At 37.8% G+C, this 15,212-nt stretch overlaps 2 protein-coding genes across 5 annotated transcripts in view; one reads left to right on the top strand and one right to left on the bottom strand.

The window, feature by feature from the left end:
* Positions 1-3,430, top strand: part of ZNF266 (zinc finger protein 266) — a 68,531-nt gene extending 65,101 nt beyond the window's left edge. The window contains exon 6 of the mRNA XM_064381925.1: positions 2,162-3,430. Within this exon, the coding sequence (XP_064237995.1) occupies positions 2,162-2,191 (30 nt within the window). The 3' untranslated portion in view covers positions 2,192-3,430. The remainder of the gene's footprint in view (positions 1-2,161) is intronic.
* The window catches only part of ZNF177 (zinc finger protein 177), a 53,550-nt gene that overhangs the window by 13,808 nt on the left and 24,530 nt on the right, over positions 1-15,212 (bottom strand). For 2 of the 4 annotated variants that reach the window (XM_064381930.1, XM_064381931.1), the window contains 5 exons: positions 4,124-4,231; positions 1,785-1,865; positions 1,043-1,169; positions 562-654; positions 125-207 (listed from right to left, as the gene is read on the bottom strand). In XM_064381930.1, coding sequence (XP_064238000.1) covers positions 125-207; positions 562-654; positions 1,043-1,169; positions 1,785-1,817 — 336 coding nt within the window. In that variant the 5' untranslated portion in view covers positions 1,818-1,865; positions 4,124-4,231. Of the gene's footprint in view, positions 1-124; positions 208-561; positions 655-1,042; positions 1,170-1,784; positions 1,866-4,123; positions 4,232-8,990; positions 9,111-15,212 lie in introns of those variants that run through there. The other 2 variants (XM_012436128.3, XM_012436129.3) reach the window with 2 other exon arrangements.

The following is a 15,212-nucleotide window of genomic DNA, read 5'->3' on the forward strand; positions in this document are numbered from 1 at the left end:
ACAGCTTTCTGGTGAAAGCTTGGTGCCTAAACTCTTAACCCTGCTTTGGGTGCTGATGTTTTAACTCACTGAAATTCCCAGGCTTCTACTACAAAGACCAGGAATAATTCCTACTAAATCTTACCATTTTTATGTCATTAGATGTTTTTCCTCCAGGAATGTTTTGCATAGCAATCACATCTTTGGATTTAAGTTGAGTTTCCCACTCTGAAATAGCACAGGAAAATTTTTATAATTATTGGGAAAATTATTAGGAAAAAAGGCAGGGATAAAAGAAAAAGGGAGGGAGACTCTATGGATTTGTTTTCAAATACTATCTCATGACAGAGAAGATGCAACCAGTGATATGAACAAGCAGTAGAAATAGGAGGCATTTTAGTTAGGATTGTGGAGGTTTGGGAAATAAGACAGTATTATCTGGAAAACAGAACTAAACAAAAAGCATTCATGGAAATAATGGCCTCAGATTTCTTTTCCTGCACTGACTGACATTCCCAAACGTACCCACCCTCACTGGCCAAGGCTGCACCACGAGATGACTCTGTTCCGCCCAGGGCTCACCTGCACAGTCACTTTGTAGAATTCCTCTTTCATCTGTCTTCAGCTCTTCTTGATCCACCTTGGAGATCAGATTGTGTCTGCAGAGCTGATACCCTATACTCGTGCAGAATGAGAGGATGTGGGAGAAATGTATGAGGATTGTTAAATACTCAAGTGCAGCTTTAGGAATAGCAAAACAACTAGGGCAGAGCTCTTTCACCAGGACCATTGAAAAGCATAGTCCATGCCCTATATGGAATTGACCCTTGAAACCTATACACAAGATCAGACACAGATTGCAAATTATCTAAAGCTATTAGTGATAGAGAAAATGAAATCAGTGCATTTCCATGGGAAGCCACTAGACTGCCCCCCGAGGGCAGGGACTGTTCATTTTGTGGGTAACCACTGTACTGCCATTCTTTTCACAGATTCTGGAACACAATATGTGCTTAAAAACTATTTTCTACATAAACAGATGAAGGAATGAGGCCAGCCTTACCCACTGAGGTCAGGTTCCTAAAGTTCTCCAGCATCACATCTTTGTATAGATTTTTTTGAGCAAGGTCCAGCAATGCCCACTCCTCCTGGGAAAAGTCCACTGCCACTTCCTGGAAGGTCACTGAGTTCTAAAACATCACATACATATTCTGGCTCAGCCGATTGTTCATTTTCGACAATGTACCAGGAGAATGGTGGGTGAGGCCGATAGGACTGGAGAGGAGACCCAGGGCATTGGAAGCTCAGACATGCATCAGAGGCCTTCTGTTGTTTGCCTTAAAGCTGAGTTCTCAGAACTCTCTTCTTTAAATCCTACTCCCTGGGCCATCTCATTCAGGGTCATGGTCATAACAGCTTTTCTAAAATATGGTTGGCTTGATCTTTGCACAGTTAGGTTATGAGGACTCTTTTGGTCCTATTCAGATCTGGTATAGATAGGGCATACTGTCAGAATGCAAGAAATACTTGAGAAATGAATAAACAATTTTCCTAGTGAAATCTTTACAGGACTCAGCAAAATATGGAATTCATACTCAAAAATACGGAAGAATATTTGGAAAAAGTTGACAAACGTGGGAATAGAAGCCTTTCCCAGGCATTCCCTCTTCTATATGAAACAGCCTGGGAACTGCAAAGATGAAGCCAGCTCAGATTGGGCTGTCAAACTTTAGGTCAGGAGCAAGAGATGTGTTCTTTTCAGGAATGGCAGTGTGCTTTTGTTAATAGAGAAATTTCTTGTGTACCTGAGACCGGGCTGTCAGCCACCCTGCAGCCATTCCTCCTGTAGGTTTACTTCCTGGCTGGGTAGAGTCCTGAGCAGGCAGCTGGAGAAGAAGATAGAAGCCATAAAAGTCTAGGCCTGCTAGATATTTAACACTAGCAGGCTCAGAAGCTTCTTCATACTAGAGAGTAACAACATACACAGACAACAGTTACAATTGGTCTCCCTATCCAAGAACACAGTATATCCTCAAATTAGAAATATAGTATGCGGCGGCTGCATGGCCTAATAGATAAGGCGTCTGACTTCGGATCAGAAGATTGCAGGTTTGAGTCCTGATGAGAGAATGATGAGAAATATAGTATGCATTTATCATTTTTTTCTTGGACTTTTTTCTAGGCTGAACCACTGAAAAGTTATGACTGCTAACAGCTCAGGAGGAATGAGCTTCTGAAGTGCAGAACTGTTCTGAATACCATTTACTCATGACAGAACAGAGGACTCACTGGGGAAAGAGCTGGGTCTGATATAGAAGAAGAAATCTACAAGATGAGTTTGGAATATCTTGTATCACACCCTCACTTCTCATTGTTCAAATGGGACCGACTTCATAAGGTTGGGCTAATATCCCTAAATTACTAAAACAATAAGAAGTAACTCATAAGGACCATAAAGGTGAGAATATTTGCATTTCATAATAAAAGGGTTACATTTCAGAACATTTAATATACTTAGCTGTATATATGAAGTCATCAAAATCGAGTGCTGTAAATCTTACAGCAGAGCTAGGACTGTCTTAACTTAGTAGCCTACCTTCAAGGCCCTGTTTGCTTGCTCCTCATTTGTTTTACTTTTTAAACTTATTTATTGTAAACAAAGACACAAACATACACTTAATCTAGGTCTACATAGGGTTAGAATCATGAATATCACTGTCTTAGACCTTCTATTGTATCCCACTTAAGGTATTCAGGGGCAACAACATGCATGGAGCTGACATCTCCTATGGTGACAATGCCTTCTGGAATCCCTTCTGAAGCATCATGCTTAACGCTGTTTTACAGTTAACTTTTTTTTAGCAGGCAGAAGGAATATACTCTAAAACAACAATAAATAATATGAAAATATATAAACCAGTAATGTCATTTATTACTATTCATTATTATGTACTATATATCATCTGTACTGTACATAATTGTATGTGCTAGACTGTTACATGACTGGCAGTGTAGCAGGTTTACGGAGACCACAGACGTGAGTAATGTGCTTTACAGTGTTACAGTGGCTATGTCACTAGGTGATTGGGATTTTTTAGCACCATTATAGTGTTATGAGACCACTGTCATATATGGGTGGTCCATCATGGACCAGAATGTCTTCATGCAGTGCATGACTGTACTGCCAACCAAGAATGTTATACTTGGTAAAAATGGCCTTCAGTAATGAAGGAGACATAAAAACTTCCTTGGCCACATATGCACCTATGCATTTCTTCACATGTACCCCAAAACCTAAAATGCAATAAAAAAAAAAAACTTCCTTGGACAAACAAAAGATGAGGGGCTTCATCAGTAATAAAGGTGATTTATAGGAAATAGTAAATTCTTCAGCTTAAAAGAAAGGACACTTAGTAACACGAAAACACATAAAATTATAAAACCCACTGGGGTAAAGGTACTTATATACTCAAATCCAGATACCCTAATACTGTAACAGTGGTGTCTAAATAACTTATAACTCTAGTACAAAAGATTAAACATAAAATATGGGAAATGGAAGCGTATAAATTGTTTGTCACAAACAAAGTTGTTAACAGCTTAACACTATTAAAACTACAAGATGCTGGCAGGGCGTGGTGGCTCACACCTGTAATCCCGGCACTTCGGGAGGCCGAGGCGGGTGGATCATGAGGTCAAAATATCAAGACCATCCTGGTCAACATGGTGAAACACCGTCTCTACTAAAAAACAAAAAATTAGCTGGGCATGGTGGCGCGTGCCTGTAATCCCAGCTACTCAGGAGGCTGAGGCAGGAGAATTGCTTAAACCCAGGAGGCGGAGGTTGCAGTGAGCTGAGATTGCGCCACTGCACTCCAGCCTGGGCAGCAAGAGTGAAACTCCGTCTCAAAAAACAAAACAAAACAAAACAAAACAAACAAACAAAAAAAACTACAAGATGCTTTAAGCTTCATAGTGGCCACAAAGCAAGAACCTGTATTATGGAGAAAAGAGAAAGGAATCAAAGTATATCACTACAGAGTCATCAAATCACAAAGGAAGACAGGAAGGGAGGAAGAAAAGAACAAAACATGTGTAAAACAGCCACAAAAGAATGAATGAAATGGCAACAGTAAGTACTTACCTATTGATAATTACTTTAAATATAAATGCACTCAGGAGGCTCAGGCAGAAGGATCACTTGATAGCAGGAGTTTGAGAGCAGGCTGGGCAACACAGCAAGACTGCATCTCTACAGAAAATAATTTTTAACAATTATCTGGGTGTGGTGGCATCTGCCTGCAGTCCTAGCTACTTGGTGGGCTAGGGTGGAAGGATTGCTTGAGCCTGGGAGTACTGGGAGTATGATCATGCCACTGTACTCCAAGCCTGGGTGACAGAGACCCTATCTCCTTAAAGCAAACAAAAAAATAAATGGATTAAATTCTTTAATCAAAACACACAGTGGCAGACTGTATTAAAAAAGAAGTATATGCTGCCTACAAGAAGCTCACTATAGCTTTAAGAATGCATGAAGTCTGAAAGTAAAAAGATGGGAAAAACATTCCATGTCAATGGAAGCAAAAGAGAGCAAGGGTGAGTAAGAAAGATCTTATACAGCTTAACACTAATACTTCAAGTTACTCGAAAAAGTGGCAGCTAAGCCCAAAGTCAGTAGAAGGAAGGAAATAATAATAAAGATCATAGCAGAAATAAATGAGAGACTAGAAAGACAATAGATAAGATGGATGAAACTGAAAGTTGGTTGTATGAAAAGATAAACAAAAACCTTTAGCCAGACTACCTAACATTAAAATAGACAAGACTATAGTAAAAGTATAAATGAAAGAGAAGGCATTACAAGTGATAACCACAGATATACAAAGGATAAGAGACTCTAATGAAAAATTATATGCCAAAAAATTGGATAACCTAGAAGAAATGGAAAAATTCCTAGAAACATGTAACCTGTTAAGACTGAAACATAAACAGAAAACCCAACAAGATCAATAATGAGTAAGGAGACTCAATCGGTAAGGAAAAACCTTCCATCAAAAAAAAGCCCAGGACTTGGTGGCTTTACTGTTGAATTCTACCAAACATTTAAAGAAGAATAATCCTTTTCAAACTCTTCCAAAAAAATGGAAGAGGAGTCCAGCCAAGATCCTCATTAAACTCATAAATTTTATAAGGTCAGCATTACACCGATACCAAAACCAGACGAAAACACTGTAAAAGCAGAAAACTACAAGACTATCCCTACTGAAAATAGATACAAAACTCCTCACATTCTAGCAAACCAAATTCAACATGCGTTAAAAGGATCATACACCATGATCAAGTGGGATTTACCCCAGAAATTCAAGGATAGTTCAAGATAAACAAAATCATGGAGATACACAACATTAACAGAATGAACGGTAAATGATTATTAGAATAGATGCAGAAAAATAACTTGGTAAAGTTCAGCACTCTTCTGTGATAAAAAATCCTCAACAGAGTTTATACTTCAATACCAATAAAGGCCATAGGTGATAAAGCCACAGCTAGTATTATAGTCAATTATAAAAAATTGAAAGCTTTTCCTCTAAGACTGAGAACAAGACAAAGATGCCCATCCTCATCACTTTTATTCAACATACAACTGGAAGTTCTAGCCAGAACAATTATGTAAGAAAACAAAGTACAAGGCATCTAGATTGGAAAAGATAAAATTATCTGTTTGTAGATGACATACCTAGAAAACTCTAAGGACTCCATGAAAACACTGTTAAAACTAACATGTAAATTCAGTAAATAGGATAAAATAGTCAACATAAAAAAATTAAATGCATTTCTAAGAAACTATCTGGAAAATATGAAAATCTCACAGTATCAAAAAAGTAAAATACTGAGAATAAATTTAATGAAGATGAATGATCTGAACACTGAAAACTCTACAACACTGGTGAAAGTAGTAGAAGACACATTAACAAATGGAAAGACATCCAGTGTTCATGGATTGGAAGAATCAATATTGTCAAATGTCATACTATGTAAAGGTGATCTACAGATTAATACAATCCCTATGAAAATTCCAACGATATTTTTCACAGAAATAGAAGAAACAATCCTAAAATTCACATGGCAACACAAAAACTCCAATAGCTAAAGCAATCGTGAACAAGAACAATGCTGGAGGCACCCCACTTCTGGATTTCAAATATATTACAAAGATACCATAATCAAATTAGTATGGTACTGGCATAAAAACAGATATAGACACAAACATAACAGAATAGGAAGCCCAGAAATAAACCCAGGAATCTATGGTCAACTAATCTTGGACAAAGATGTCAAGAATAAACAGTGGGGAAAGTACAGTCTCTTCAGTAAATGGTGTAAGGAAAACTAGATATCTACATGTGAAAAAGTGAAATTGGATCCTTATATTACAAACAGAAATCAATTCAAAATGGATTAAAGACTTAAATGTAAGACCTGAGATCATAAAACTCCTAGAAGAAAACAGGAAAAGCTCTGTGATACTGGTTTTGACAATGTTTTTTTAAAGAGTTGACACCAAAAGCACAGGCAAGAAAGGCAAAACATAAGTGAAACTACATTAAACCAGAAAAGTTTCTGCACAGCAAAGGAAATAATGAACAAAATGAAAAGACAACCTATGGAATGGGAGAAAGTATCTGCACAAGAAGTTAATTATCTAAAATAAAAATGGCCAATAGGCGTATGAAAAGGTGCCCAACATCACATTATTAGATAAGTACAAATCAAAACCACAGTTGGTTGCTACCTTACACTTGTTATAACAGCCGTTATCAAAAAGTCAAAGGATAAGGGTTGGTTGTGGACAAAGGGAACCCTTATACATTGTTGGTAGGAATGTAAATTGGTACAGCCATCATGGAAAGCAGTAGTGGAGGTGCCTCAAAATATTAAAAATAGAACTACCATATGATCCAGCAATCTCACTACTGGATATATAACCAAAGGAAGTGAAATCACTATCTTGAAGAGGAATCTGTGACCTCATATTCATTGCAGCATTATTTACAATAGTTGCTATATGGAAACAATGTGTTTGTCAATAATGGCTGAATGCGTAAAGAAAATATCATATATGGCCAAGTGTGGTGGCTTATGCCTGTCATCCCAGCACTTTGGGAGGCCGAGGCAGGCGGATCATGAAGTCAGGAGATTGAGACCATCCTGGCCAACGTGGTGAAAACCCGTCTCTACTAAAAGTATTTTAAAAATTAGCTGGGTGTGATGACGCACGCCTGTAGTCCCACCTAACTCGTGAGGCTGAGGCAGAAGACTTGCTTGAACCCAGGAGGCGGAGATTGCAGTGAGCTGAGATCGTGCCAATGCACTACAGCCTGGGCAACAGTGCGAGATTCTGTCTCAGAAAAAAGAAAATGACACACACACACACAGTGAGTGGGTTATTATTCAGTCTTAAAAAAGAAGGAAACCTGGAGGATGTTATGCTAAGTAAAATAAGGCAGACATAGAGGTCACACTGCATGACCACTTACGTGAAATCTAAAAAAGTCAAAACTCCTAGAAACAGGGTAGAAAGGTAATTACCAGGAGCCAAAGGGTGAGGGAAATAGGGAGATGTTGGTCAATGGTATATCCTTGCTGTTATAAGATGGCTGAGTTCTGGAGACCAGATGTATGAATTGGTGACTATAGTTAATGATGTACTGTATACCTGAAATTTTCCAAGACAGTGCATCTTACACACAAAAGTAATTAAGCAAAGGGATGGATATGTTAATTAGCTTGACTGTGATAATAATTTCACAATGGATAGGTAGATCAAAACATTATGATGTATACCTTAAACATATAATTTTTATTATTTACCAATTATACCTCAATAAAGCTGGAAAAAAGTGCTTTAGAAAAACAAAACTGGCCGAGTGTGGTGGCTCATGCCTGTAATTCTAGCACTTTGGGAGGCCAAGGTGGGTGGACTGCTTGAGGTCAGGAGTTCAAGACCAGCCTGACCAACATGTTGAAACCCCATCTCTACTCAGACTACAAAAATTAGGTAGGTGTGGTGGCAGACACCTGTAGTTCCCAGCTACTTGGGGGGCTGAGGGTGGAGAACTGCTTGAACCTGGGAGGCAGAGGCCGCAGTGAGCTGAGATTGTGCCACTACACTCCAGCCTGGGAGATAGAGTGAGGCTCCATCTCAAAAAAAAAAAAAAAAAACAAGGAATTACAAAAGGAAGCAAGGGAGAGAATGGATGTAATAAGAATGGCAAAATAGTGACAATCATTGAAGCTGAGTGGTAGGTACACAGTAGCTTCATCATAGCACTCTATTCCTGGATATGACTGAAAATCCATAGTGAAAAGATTTTTAAAAAGAAAGTAAAATTTCTATATGAAAGCGTAAAGCAAGGAACTGTAACTGTCAGGTATAGTAGAAAGAAAATATCTCTTGAGGATTTGCATACACAAGTGCTCTCTTTTAGGTTTCAGTCCAAATTCATTTGTGTAGTTTAAACAACCTCAAGAGAGTAATTTCATTTAGAGAGGGTCCTAAGTGGTATTGTCCCCAAACAACTAGTGCAAGCAAGTGGATCTATCTCTGGAAATCAACTTTAATTCAGGTCTTGAGAAAAAATCTTATACACAAAGTTCTAAGTACACCGAGGAAGGCACAGTTTAAGAAATTGTGAAAGACAAATACACAATGTACCATGTGTAAGACACAGCTAAAACACAGGTATCAGGTGATAAAAGCCTAACGCTTCAGATATCACCCTTTTAGACATAAAATATTTTTTTAAAATAAAGACTTAAAGAAATTAACAAAAATTTGAATGGATATGGAACAAGATGCTGTAAGATGGTTTTAAAAAAACAATTTTTAGAAATGAAAAACTCACTGAAATGAGAAATTCAATGCCAGTATTAAAATACCAGATTAGAACTTTGATAGCACTATTAGATGAAAACCTAGCAATCTTCTTGAATTAGTGAAAGACACTAACCTTTGGGTATTGGAAGTATTGTAAGCCCCAAGATGAATACATAAAAAGAAATCCACACCTAGTTTGATTATAGATTTTTCTTCCTTGGTATTTGACTTTTTCCCCACAATTTTCAAAGCAGCCAGGGGAAAAACAGGTCACCTATAAAAGGAAAAACAGACTGATAGCTGACTTCTCAACACCAACAATGGACGTCAGAAGAAAGCAGGACAATGTCTTCACTGTGCTGAGAAAAACAACTCATCAACCTAGAATGCTAGGCAGTTAAAACTATCTAGCTACTCGTTATAGGAAATAAAAAGATAAACAGGTTAAGCAATGAAACCACAGTCAGCAAAATCTGTATACGATGTGGGACATTTTAAGAACAAGTAACTTTATTTCTTCAATAAATCAATGGATTAACAAATGAAAAGGGAAGAGGATACAACAGAAACTTAAGGGATATATATATAAATATAAACAAAACAATGTGGGACGCTATTAAGATCCTTATTTGAACAAACCAAATGTAAAAAGACACTCTGTAGACAATCAGGGAACGTCAGACTTTGTAGGTGGGATAATGGAGTAGTGGTGATGAACCAACTAGAGATGCACAGTTAAGAATTTATTGATGGGCTGGGCGCGGTGGCTCACGCCTGTAATCCCAGCACTTTGGGAGGCCGAGGCGGGTGGATCACGAGGTCAAGAGATCGAGACCGTCCTGGTCAACATGGTGAAACCCCGTCTCTACTAATACAAAAAAATTAGCTGGGCACGGTGGCGCGTGCCTGTAATCCCAGCTACTCAGGAGGCTGAGGCAGGAGAATTGCCTGAACCCAGGAGGCGGAGGTTGCGATGAGCCGAGATCGCGCCATTGCACTCCAGACTGGGTAACGAGCGAAACTCCGCCTCAAAAAAAAAAAAAAAAAAAGAATTTATTGATGGCTTGGTGCAGTGGCTCACACCTGTAATCCTAGCACTTTGGGAGGAGTGAGTGATCCACTGCTGAGGCAGGTGGATCAGGAGGTCAGGAGTTCGAGACCAGCCTGGCCAAGATGGTGAAACCTCGTCTACGAAAAGTACAAATATAAGCTGGGCACAGCGGCAGGTGCCTGTAATCCTAGCTACTCCGGAGACTGAGGCAGGAGAATCATTTGAACCCAGGGGGAGGAGGTTGCAGTGAGCCAAGGTTGTGCCACTGCACTCTAGTCTGGGCGACAGAGCAAGACTCTATCTCAAAAAAAAAAAAAAAATTTACTGGTGAAATGACAGGCTGTCTGGAATTTGCTTTAAAAACAAATGGAGGGGGGACCTAACAGCATTATCCAATAATATTTATTAGAAGTATCTAATAAAGTAACCACTAGTCATGTATGGATAGCTAATGAACACTTGAAATGAGGTTAGTGTTAAATTTTAAGCATTTAAACTTCAATAGCCACAAAAGGCTAGTGGCTACTATATTGGACAGCTGAGGGCTAGATGATACAAGATGGGAAAAATATTGGTAACTGTTGAAGCTGGGTGTTAAGGACATGAGAGAGTTCATTACACAGTCAGCTCTCTGTATCTGCAGGCTACATGACCACAGATCAAAAATATGTGGAAAAAAAGATGAATGCCTGTTTCTATACTAAACATGTAGACTTTCCTCCTTGTCAGTACTCGTTGAACAATACAGCATGACTATTTATGGCCTGGCACAGTGGCTCACACCAGTAATTCCAGCACATTTGGAAACTGAGGCAGAAGGATGTCTTGAAGCCAGGAGTTTGAGACTAACCTGGGAAAATTTTTTTTTTTTTAAATTAGCTAGGTGTGGTGGTGCATGTCTGTGGTCCCAGCTAATTGGGAGGCTGAGGTGGGAGGATTACTTGAGTCCAGGAGTTTCAGGCTGCAGCAAGCTATGATCATATCACTGTACTCCAGCCTGAGCAACAGAGAGAGACCCCTTCTCTTAAAAAAAAAAAAAAAAAAAACCCAACCAACTACTTATATAGCACTTACATTGTACTAAGTATTGTAAGTAATTGAGGGATAACTTAAAGTACATGGGAGGGAAAAAATAGCGTATATGGGAGGATGTGTGTAGGTTATATGCAAATACGACGCTATTTTAAATAAGGAATTTGTGACTGTGGAGTTTGGAAGCCATGTGGGGGTCCTGGAACCAGTCCCCCATGGATACGAGAGAGAACGGTACTGTTCTACTTTTGAGGCGAATTAAAAATTCTCATGATTAAAAGCTTAAAAAATATACAAGAAGAGTTAAGGCATTTTAAAATAAAGACCTAAGGCAACTTACCCATGGAAAAAGACCATCACTGAAGTAAATTAGAAGTATTTCAGGAGATAGGAACTCCAAGACCTGAGATAGGAACTGCAAGACCCAAAATATTAAGTAGAATGAAGAAAAATAAAATAGGTAAAATTAAGGAAACTTGTTTTATATAAAATGGCAATAATATCAAATTTGTGAGATGGAAAAATAAGCTCAATCCTAATACTAAATAATATATAAAGTGGGAAGGAGGTGATTGAGTTGTATGCTCCTTGTGTTCTTCCACTGGGAACTCATAGTATCCATTAGCTTTAGAGTATAAGTATGCATGATAAAATAGCTAGGGTAACCATTCAAATGATGGACACTGTGAGTTTAACTCACAGTCTAGAAGCGAAAATGGAATTAGATTAAAAAAAAAACCTCAACTCCAAAGGTAAGAAAAATAAGCAAAATGAAACAAAAAAAATGGGTCAAATGAAAAGCACAATGTAAAATACTAGACGGTAGAAAATGTCTGATTGTATCAGTAACAGCAAGTGTACAAATGGGCTAAATTCTGCAGTTTAAAAACAGACTGTCATGGTAGATTAAGATAAACTCCAGCTCTATGTTATTTCATTAAATGCACTAAAATCCACAACAACACATAAAAACTGAGTCTCGGCCGGGTGCTGTGGCTCATGCCTGTAATCCCAGCACTTTGGGAGGCCTAGGTGGGCAGATCACCTGAGGTCAAGAGTTCGAGACCAGCCTGGCCAACATGGTGAAACCTCATCTCTACTAAAATACAAAATTACCCAGGCATGGTGGTGTACACCTGTAATCCCAGCTACTCGGGAGGCTGAGGCAGAAGAATCATTTAAACCCAGGAGACAGAGGTTGCGGTGAGCCGAGATCAGGCCATTGCACTCCATCCTGGGCAAAAGAGTGACACTCCATCTCAAAAACAAAAAACAAAAAGAAAACTGACTCTCAAAAGTAAGAAAGATATACCAGGTGAATATTAACCATATAAACTCTGGCTAAATTAATTTCATACATTTTAAGACAAAGGACACTATCAGAGGTAATGAAATGAGTATGTAAAGTACTAATTAATCAGGAAGATATAAAATTCTAGTCTCGTAAAACTTCTAAAGCAGAAGCAGCTATCACAAAGGAGAAATAACACAAATCAGTATAGCTATAAGAGACTCTGAAACACTGCTCAGCAATAGATCATATGAAAACAGGATATGAAGATTTAAACACTACAATGAGTATACTTAATCTAACATACTTAGCAACACTACTGAATGTATGGAGTATATATACATTCTTTTTTTTTTTTTTTTTTTTGAGACGGAGTTTCGCTCTTGATACCCAGGCTGGAGCGCAATGGTGCGATCTCGGCTCACCGCAATCTCCGCCTCCTGGGTTCAGGCAATTCTCCTGCCTCAGCCTCCTGAGTAGCTGGGATTACAGGCACGCGCCACCGTGCCCAGCTAATTTTTTGTATTAGTAGAGACGGGGTTTCACCATGTTGACCAGGATGGTCTCGATCTCTTGACCTCGTGATCCACCCGCCTCGGCCTCCCAAAGTGCTGGGATTACAGGCTTGAGCCACCGCGCCCGGCCACATTCTTTTGAAGTACACATGAAATGTTTATAAAACTTGACCATACTGTATGATGAATATACTGTAAAGCTAGTCTTAAACCTTTCAAAATTTGGTATATAAAACATCTCATGTGCCTCTTAAATATACACACCTACTATGTTCCCACAAAAATTAAAAATAAATTTAGAAAAAGATTTAGCATACAGACATATTCTCTGACACGTGTTAATTACAATGTAATTAAGCTGTAAGTTAATAAAAAGATTAAGTTGAATGGCTGTTTTTGTAGTTTAAAAATATCGTTGAATATTAGTGGTTTCATATTTTTCAAGCAAACAAAAAAAAACATTTGGAATTCAGAAAACATCACACTTCCAAAGAACTTATGTAATACTATGGTTATTGATTAGTTCTAAGTCTCACAACTTGTGGGATGTAGCTGATGTAGCTAAACTGGTCCTTAGGAAAAAAATAACTGTTATATGTTTATACTAGAAAAGAAGTGATGTTAAAAACTAACTTAAGCAGTTGGAGCTGGAATAGCAAAAATAATATGACGAACTAGAAAACAACAGTATCACTCAAGCTACAAACTGGTTCTTTGCAAACTACCAGGAAAAAAATCAGGCAAAATTCTTCAAAGAAAAAAGGAGAAACACAACTATAGATGTTGCAGAGATTAAACAAGACATGAATAACTTCAATCAAATTCAAAACTCTCAGGAAATAAATTGATTCCTACAGAAATACAACTCACCAAAAAAAGAACTAGCTGCTGATGGCTGAATAATACTGTGAATGCAATTAATGCCACTGACTTGTACAATTAAAAATGATTAAAATGGCCACTCTGGCTTTAGTTATTTTACCACAATTTTAACAATGTAAAAGAAAGAAGAATCTAGACTGATCCCATCAGCAAAGGCGCTAGGTCTTCCCAGCTTAACTCACTGCCCAGACATTCTTTTAAAACAGAAAACAAAACAAAACAAAACAAAACAAAAAATAAAACAGAAAACAAAACTAGATAATTTAAGTTTTCACCAACAAACACCATGCTCAAAGGCTTTATCAGTCAGTTACGCCACTCAAAGATAAAAAATTCCAGTCTGGATGAAAATCTTCCAGAGATTAGGAATATTTATGAAGATTCTGGTTTTCAACTACACTTCAATGTAACTGGTTACTAACGTTTGCATTATATTAGGTATAGACAACTTATCCTCTATAAGGCAAGAGGTGGGTATCTGGAAGTTTTATTTAATACAGCCTTTATGTAAACCCCAGAATTATGTATGATTCAAAATGTCATTTGCATTTGATTATTCTATTACAGCAGTTTACAATGTTACAAGGGAAAAAAAACATGGTCACTTTTAAACTAATTCCACAAAACAGTCTGACTTATCAAAGGGATTACAGTGATTAAGAATATTAAAGGAAGAATATTCTCTGAGATTGGCATACTGATATCAAACATGACACGGCGACCATTGTAAGTAAACAAAATTATAGGCAAATTTCAAGAAACATAGATTCAGATATTATAAGGAAAATAAGTCCTAACAAAAAATATCAATAAATAGGATAGTACAACAGAATTAAGTTAGGTCTACCAGAGGTATGCAAGAGATGCTTACTATTAGAAAATCAATATTATTTGCTTCATTAGAGCAAAAGAAAAATAGTATGATTAACTCAAAGTGATAAAACCAACATCACATAATGATTTAAAAATAAATTTTTTTCAGCCTAAAAACTTTCAGGCTGAATTTAATTCAGCCAGTTGAATTTTTAAAACACAATTCAAAGATGGGCAAATAATCTAAAGAAGATAAAAAGGTCAACTGCACATGAAAAGATGCTGAGCATCGTTAGACACCAGGTAAATGCAAATCAAAACCACAGTAAGATACCACTTCACACCCTAAGATGAACGTAATTAAAGACGACAAGCGTTGGTGAGGATGTGGAGAAATTCTCGTTTTTTTGTTGAGGGGAGTGAAGTGGTACTGCCACTTTGGAAAACAACCTAGCATTTTACCAGAAGGTCAAACGTAAATGTTCGTCTCATAAATAAGCCATTCCACTCCTAGGTATATACCCAAGAGAAATACAGCAACATTATTCTTAATAACCAAAAAGCAGAAACAACCCGAAAGTCCATCGACTGATGAGAGGATAAATGAAAATCTGGTATATTCATACAATGGAGTTTCATTTGAAAAGAATGAAGGGCCAGGCACAGTGGCTCATGCCTGTAATCCTCAGCACTTTGGGAGGTGGTAGTGGATGGATCACATGAACCCAGGAGTTCAGACCAGCCTGGTAACAAAATGAGACCCCATCTCTA

The sequence above is a fragment of the Aotus nancymaae genome, unplaced genomic scaffold, assembly GCF_030222135.1.
Source record: "Aotus nancymaae isolate 86718 unplaced genomic scaffold, 86718_ANA_hifiasm-v0.15.2.pri h1tg000028l, whole genome shotgun sequence".
Classification (NCBI taxonomy): domain Eukaryota; kingdom Metazoa; phylum Chordata; class Mammalia; order Primates; family Aotidae; genus Aotus; species Aotus nancymaae.